The sequence below is a fragment of the Triticum urartu genome, chromosome 1A, assembly GCF_056163025.1.
Source record: "Triticum urartu cultivar PI428250 chromosome 1A, HENAU_Tu73, whole genome shotgun sequence".
Taxonomy (NCBI): domain Eukaryota; kingdom Viridiplantae; phylum Streptophyta; class Magnoliopsida; order Poales; family Poaceae; genus Triticum; species Triticum urartu.
In genome coordinates this window covers 557,545,686-557,553,639 of record NC_141873.1, presented here as the reverse complement: position 1 = coordinate 557,553,639, position 7,954 = coordinate 557,545,686, and the positions used below count along the sequence as shown (strand labels likewise).

General features: G+C 48.6%; 1 protein-coding gene across 1 annotated transcript; it reads right to left on the bottom strand.

The window, feature by feature from the left end:
* Nucleotides 1-4,112: 4,112 nt before the first annotated feature.
* LOC147992668 (monothiol glutaredoxin-S9-like) lies at nucleotides 4,113-5,003 on the bottom strand. The gene has a single exon (XM_087531330.1). The coding sequence runs from the start codon at nucleotides 4,903-4,905 to the stop codon at nucleotides 4,468-4,470; it is 438 nt and encodes a 145-aa protein (XP_087387456.1). The 5' UTR covers nucleotides 4,906-5,003; the 3' UTR covers nucleotides 4,113-4,467.
* Nucleotides 5,004-7,954: the final 2,951 nt, after the last annotated feature.

Below are 7,954 nucleotides of genomic sequence, written 5' to 3'. Positions count from 1 at the left end.
GATGATGATGATATTGATGCCTGACCCTCCTGTCTAGCTAGCTTTTGTTCCGCTCCAGCCAGCCTTATAGAGGGAGGGTCCATGTTCGTTTCGGGCATCAAGCAAGTTGTGATAGGCCAGCACAACTCCGTCCTGTCGGTTTGGCACAAGGGAGGATAGAATAGGTTCATTCCCTTGGACTTTGATGATGCTCGGGCAGCACCGCAGCCTAATTAATCGTAGGTACTCCCTCCGTCCTTTAATATAAGAGCGTTTTTGACACCAAACCCTGATAGGTAGCATCCAAAGAAGCCTGGATGCTTGTTTTCTCTGAGCAATTGTACCTCAATTAACAAAGGCTGCATATTTTTGCTTGACAAAGACCAGGTCCTGATAGATTACCCAAAATCCTCCTCCCACTGGGATGGGCTGGAACCCATTTCCTGATGATCCATGACGTATGTCCATGAGCACATGCGCAGGGGCGTGACATCAACTGGCCAGGAGCCGTTCGTCTTGGCAGGCCATTACCGGTAGTACGTACTCCTAGTTGTGTAATTAATCAAGTGCTATCTCTAATTATCAAGTACTACTGTCATCCAACCACCGGGTAGCTACTTGTCAAACACGTTGATGTCAGGGTGCGATCCTCCGGATCTCCACCCCACGTCGTCCTACCGTGGCCTTCGTCGCGCCACGTAGGCCGGCGCGACAACGTTGCTGTCGATCGGGGTCGTCGTCACACGATTGCTTCTACACGTTTTTAATACTCCTTGCTAGAGTTTTAGATGCCCCTTGGGGTGACATCAGTCGATTAATCTGTGACCACGTCTCCTGTAGATTGTGCTAGCTCAGGAACAGTAATTTGGATTCCCAGAGTCGTCGTGTCGATGTTATGTCATCTCCTTATCAAGATTACTGTACATTACTGGTGAAATTCAGGCCGTGGAAGGAACTCGGGAAATCCATGGGAATTTCACATGAATTTCTTGAGAAGTAATTTGATTCAATTCAATTATGATAGGAATTGCGAAAGAAATATTGAACGCTCCGAGGAAAAGCAGATCTACCTAGCGATCAGAATCAAGTGGCCTGAATGTCGTCGCCATGCCCATGCATGCGTGCATTTTTCAGGCTTTGAGCGTCATCAGAATGCTTTCCGGCGATTCATTGGCCATAGACTCGCTCAGCGCAAGTGATGCAAATCTTCTGGAAAGTCTTGACCATTTCAGTTTGATATTTTTCACCGTCCCTTTCTTCTCTCAACACAATTCACCCACCGTTCGTTGGCTCACGCCCTCGTGCTTCTCGGGTTGCTGAGCTCATCTGGATCCGGGCGAATTGCGCGTGAGCGCGACGTGCCAGCTTCACCAGCTCATGCGCATGCGGTAACCCCTTTTCACCTCAAGGGAATACTCTTGACGAGAAGCTGAGAGAGGAGGGTACATCATCATCATGTCGTTTTCCCGTTAGAAGAAAAGGCGGAATTCCCATGATCGGGCGGGGCGTGATGCATTGCCACGCCAGCGACGCATGTGTTCTACGGTTGTTGCCCACCGGAGATGGTCAAAGGCCAATTTCATATTCGCCCTACCTCCTACGTACGCAATCTCCATCTTACTGCTGGTCAGTGCTCTCACTGTTGAAGCCAATAGATTGATGGGCGTCTACCTCGGATTAGCAGTGGTGCTGGGGAATTTCCATGTTAAGTTTCAATACTCAACAGGAAACTAACTTCACTTTTACTGTGTGAAATTTTAGGGGGTATGGATAATCTTGGGTGGGTGAGTGCAGGGAGTCTCGCTCACAACTTGGCCAGTTGAGCTCAAGTTCTCATGACGAACTCGGATTTTTGGTTCCTACTTACGTGGTACGACTTGTGTACTTTACTCCAAATAGACGTCGTCGAATTTTCTTCTCCGCTGGAGACAACAGCAGTGCTATACACACGACAAAAAAAAAGACACAATGCACACGATTCATGCACGATACTTAAATCCAGCCGGACATGCACATGATTGAGAAGGGCACCAGCGGCTGGATTAGCACGTCGTGCATAGATCGGACAGCACTGTCGTCTGAGTAGCGGTTTCGTGGAGACAAACGGGTCCTATCCAAAGTTGGTTGGGCAGTGCCATTCCGGCCAGTCTGACGTAGGGCACCTGCACGTACGTGCCGCGCATGATCTAGTCGATCTGCTCGCATCCAACAGGCAACAGCAAGCGAAAAAAAAAAGGAGAAGAGAAACGACACAAGGATGCACGCATGCACCTATGTCATTTCGTGCGGTTTTTATTTTTGCCCTTTGACAACTCATGGGGTTCTCGTTGTTTCCCCACCGGAACCTACCCACGGTAGCGATCTATGTATTTTCTTACATAGTACGTGCCGTTGAGTCGTGGCTAGCTTGTCATTTTTTGCAAGGTAGGTTTCTACTTCACGCACCTAGGGGCCGACATGCCGACGTGTGACTGAACATCTTGCTTCTTGCCGCAAGTTACACCATTATCGTCTTCTAAGAGCAATTTTAGCAGAATCACGGTGATTGATGCCATGATAACCGTCTGCTTGGCGATATTTGTCGAAAAGGGCAGTCTAGTTTTCTCAGGGCAAAGAGCGGTCTAGTAGAGTCATCATCCCATGTGCGGTCGGCATAATGAGGCCGCTCCAAATTAAGCCTGCGAGTCTTCATTGTGGGGGAATGTTTCAGAGTGCACTCCATCCCAAGAATAGTTTGGTGCGCCTTCAAAAAAAAAAATAGTTTGGTGCGAGCGACATTTTCCCCTGTCGCTACTCTGCCCTCGCACGCCAGCGCCTCCCCTTCCATGCCGTATTTATCGCCGACCACTTCCCTCCATCCTAGTCCATGCCGACGATGCCATAATGCATAATGCAAATATTTAGTTTCAGTTTGTGCATCCCTGGGAGTCTCCATATTGAGTTTGTGCATCACCTCAGCAGCTTCAATATAATTAATATAAAGCGCGCTCTAAATGAATATGGAAGCCTGCGACAACTATGCACAAACTCAAAGTCACCATATTTAGCTGCCTCCACATGCGGGACCCATTTATCAATGGGAAATCCGTTTTCCCTTACTTTCACGTTATCCCACATGAGACGGGAGACCACGTAAAGTTTCTTTCCCACCATACACAACTATCACATGGAGTGTGCTCCAAAGGCAGCCCCGTGACTCCAATTGTGGAGGTTTAGAGGCCAGATATGGAGAGTGCTCCACAAATTACGATGGCATGTCATGATATGGCGCCTCTGCTAGAGTGTGTTTTTGTAGCCGGAATCACCGCATTCATGGTTATCATAGCGATTTGCCCATCATGACGACTTTGCTAGAGTTGCTCTAAACTCCCTAGAGAGTTGTCTACGTTGACAAAAAGGGAGTTCTTATTGTCTTGGTTGTGGATTTGATGTGGGATCCCACACATCATCGACCTAACATTCATTTTGACATTTGGGTATTCGTGTTGTTCATTCGGGGTGTTTTGATCGTGTGTCATCGCATCGCTGTTTCACAAATTATAGAAAGGAGAAACGGCTGGCACATCGCACATGTGGGATAGAGGGTTTGTTGGCTCAAACCAACAACACAAAAGGGACCATGAGCAAATAAATAACCAAATGAACCCTACAATGGAAACGGCTTCTAGCAGATGTGAAAAATCATGGCAATTTGAGCACTCCGAGGAGAGGAGAGGGGATTTTTTTGCTGGGTGGAAATGAATTAATAAACCTTCATAAGAAATGTATCATGACTAGTTTGCTGGTTGGCTTCCTGCGGGCGCCACGTGGGTGAGGTTAGCTCGTGATGATAAATCACACGTCACACGTCATTGTTGCACTGATAAGATTCATCATGACATCGACTAAATTGCAGCTAGCACCAGCTTAGCTTGAGTGTTGTGGTGGTGAACCATACGTGTAGCATCAAAAAAAGTCTTACATTTTGAAATAGAAGGAGTACTATAGAACAAGAGCCGGGAAAATCGGCTGCAACAAACAACCACCTGCCATGGATTACAAATATCCAACACAGTGCCATTTCATGATAACATCATAAGCCCGCTAAAAGAAACCTTCAAAATCAAAATGAATTGGCATCTAGAAAACCGATGTGCATGATGAAAGGACCATGATTTATACAGTGCTAAATAGTACACCCCTCTTCACTCATCCATGTATTTACAAGCGTGTGGTCGAAAATAAGCACGAGATGACACGATAATTCCTAACTTTTCATCCCCTAATCAAAAGAATTTAAGCCTAACTATAGCTAGCTAGTACATACTAGTACTCCATTATTGATCCCAATCAAGAGAGACTGAAGATCGAGCAGCAGTAACTCACATGATCTCAAGAGTCAAAAGGAGAAATCAAAAGAGGAGAAAAGATTAACTCCTGATCAAACGGCTGTGCGTACGTCCGTAGTACCACCTCCCGTATGCATCTTTGATTTTGCTCAGAGGAGGATCAGAGCCAGAGCGCGCCGGCGTCCTTGAGTATGGGCACGAGCTCGCCGGAGATGTGCACGGCCATGAGCCGGTCGAGGCCGCCGAGGAGCCTCCCGCCCACGAACACCGCCGGCAGCGCGACGACGGCCTCGCCGCCGGCGTCCCCGGCCACCGCCGCGGCGAGCTCGGCCTCGTCGGCGACCTCGTGGACGGCGGGGTTCACCCCGAGCCCCTGCAGCAGCCGCTTCACCACGTGGCTGAGGCAGCACCCGCGCCTCCCCACCACCAGCACGGGGCTCTCCGCCACCGCCCGCCTCACCGCCTCCCCGCCGTCGCCCATCGCCGCCGCGTCGGCGAGCGCGCCCTCCTGGCCGGCCGCGCCGTCGGCCTCGGCCTGCTCGGACCGCCGCGGCCACGCCGGCAGCCGCCCCGCGCTGTAGGGGATCGCCTGGTACATCTCGATCGGACGGCCGGGCCACGCACGCACGTGATCGATGGAGCTCTTCTTCTTCCTCCTCCGCTGCCTTTTCCGCTGGGTGCCTTGCGCAGCTTGCTTGCGTCCGTGGTGGTGTGATGGGCAATGGCCGTTGGGAGGCCGGATATATAAAGCGCGATGAGCTCATGGCGGGAAGTGGGGTACGTCACCCGCCCGTCACCGGCGCGGTGGCGAGCGTTTCTCTCCCCGGCGGGGCCCACGCGGCGAGAGGACGACGGCGACCGCGGCTTTCTCGCGCCGGTCGCGGCGCGGCCGTGTGCGCGTGCATGCAAAGTGGTGCGACGCGGGGGGCGGCGTGACGTGGCGGCGCGTCAGCCGCGGTTGCGGGGTGAGACCGCGCGGTGGTTCGGCGAGCCCCGCTCGTGACGGGGGCGACGTGGCCGGTGACGATTGCCGGGGTGGCTGGACCTCTCCTGGTGACTGGCGGGTGGGACCGGGGGCGGCTGCCGTGCCGCACGAGGACGCCGTGGAGGAACTGGGATCAGGTGTGGAGGATGGGGATGAGGAGCATGATGTGTCCTAACAGTGATCTGTTTGTTTGTTTGTTTTTGAAAAGGAGTAGTCTGTCTGTTTATACTAGCTGAGTGATTTTTTAGGCGTGGTAGCGATATATTCTTAATTTTCGAATACTATGAAAAATGTGGACGCATATTTGCTGCATTTTTTTAGGGGAAGCGCATGATAGCTCCATGCTACTCCCTCCGTCCCATAATGACTGCGGGAGTAGCATTCTCACATCCACACCACCGCCTCAGCAAACACCTCTGGAGAGCTCTGCATATGGCAGCGCAGATGATTTAATTTCTCTGGCGTAGAAGTATAACGTACCTCGGCAAGAGAGCTTTGCCGAATGTTCCTCTTCAAAACCTACTGAAGGAGAATTTGAATTATTTCATCCTACATCTATCCTCGATCTCATGGATGTTTCGACTGAAGACGCGTGCACTCCCATCGAGGGAATGCCTTTTTTCCGACGACGTAATTGAGGAAGTGACATCCTTCGTGGATGAGCTACAAAATCTTCACGTTGAAATTGATAGTCGATGAAAAATGGCAAGATGAAGCTGGCTGATATGAGTTCAGTTTTGATGACCGCCAGATAGATGCTATCTTGCTCAACATAGAAGAGCCGAAGCAAGAGAAGAAAGGTTATATTGAGAAGAAAAGCACCCGGTGAGCGTGCCTAGCAAATGCCATTCTAGAATGTACTCAGAAGCAGAATATCATTGTGCTAGCCTTCCTCTCTGAAGAAAGTTATTGCTGCATCAGTGACTCGGAAAAAGTGAAAGGTTCAAGAAATTGAAACTCGGCCTCCCAAGAAGAAAAACTCCACTCAGCTCCGCATCAATGAGCCAGTGCAGGTATCAGTGAGTGGCCGTTGTGCTAGCCTTCCTCTCATGAATATCTTCTACCACGATTTCATGGTCTCCCTCCTGCTCCTCATAGTGATTGTGGCAAAGGTATTGTGGGCACCTCTCAGTAAGTTCCTTATCCTGAAGCTCCAACACATCAAATCCATTTCAGCAAAGATCAAGCATCTTTGCGTGTTTGCCCTGATCCAGTGGCATAGATCCTTCCTTCTGTCGTACAAGAGCTAACCATGAGCCACCTTCAAACCACAAGATTCGTGTTCATCTACAACAAGCGCTAACGAAGCATATCAAGCATGATGGCAAGGATAAATCTTTGCACTTTTGCTAAAGCATTACAAGAACTCGACGCTTTTAGCATTAGCAATAACTTTAGATAATGATAAAACTTTGCTTCATCGGACGTGTGATGTTCCTTGCGGAAACTTCGTTTGCAAAGCAACTCCTCCTCTGCCACGGTCAAGCTCTTCGGATGGGATCATGATCACCCCTGGTGACTTCAACGACACTGTCGCATTGCCTGCATTTGATCCAAGCTTGCAACGCCAAGACACTCCATCGGGCCCAACTTCTCCTGTTGCCGACAAAGAAGCTGCTCTGATCATCGCTGATTTTTCGACTTCCTCCTCGTTGTTGGATTCTTCATCGATATCTTCCTCGAGCATGTGGACGAGTAGTCTTCCACTTTTTCTTGACCTTTTTGGTCACTTGTTGACAAAGGGGGAGATATCAATGTGTTAATAGCTTCGTGGGTCCTTTGGTGGGTTTTGCCTCGAGGTTGCAACACTTGAACTTTGATTTGCCTCATAAAGTGTTGTAACACTCTTAAGTCTGTGATCCTCTGTATGCGTTAAACTCGTTTATTCCTCATGCATGCTTAAATTGCTATATTATATGCATGTGGTTATTCCTCAGAGATCACTGTTAGATGCATTGTATTGTTCCTCGCAAGTTTATACATTGCAATGGATGCCCTGAAATTCCAAGATATGGAGGAGATCGCCAGAATTCAAACCTACCATGTGCAAATGCATTCAAATGCAGATTCCTCGATATGCACATCTTTAGGAGGGAGCTTCCTCTATATCTTCGAATTCAAGATCCTCATGTTTCTACTTCCAACTTAATTTATCATCTCTTGAAGCTTAACTGGTATTGTTACATCAATCATCCAAAAAGAGAAGATTGTAAGTGTATCTAGTGCCCCTACATGGATTTGGATGATTAATGACAAAAAAGTAAGCGACTAATATATTTATGAGTGTACATGGGTGGAAGTCCCAAAGTATTTTGTTTAACATGAGAGTTATGACTCTAAAATTTGTAATGACAATGAATATCTTGGAATGCTTGTTCGAAGAACAATCAACTCGTAGCGAGGAATAAGTGCATAATGAAGAATGTGATGTCCTGGTTGCATTTTCTTCTATTTGAGTCATAGGTCAAAACATACTATTAAGGGGTCTAAGAGAAAGTTGAGATTTATGTTTTCGGTGTGTACTCAATCCAAACCTATTTCTTCGAGTGAAGACTTGAAAATCTCTTCTGAGTGGATAGGTTTTCTTCAGTGTCCGAGATGATATTCTTTGGGACACCGAAGAGAATCCGGCCGTTTTGCCACATGTTGTGTGCACGCTGGT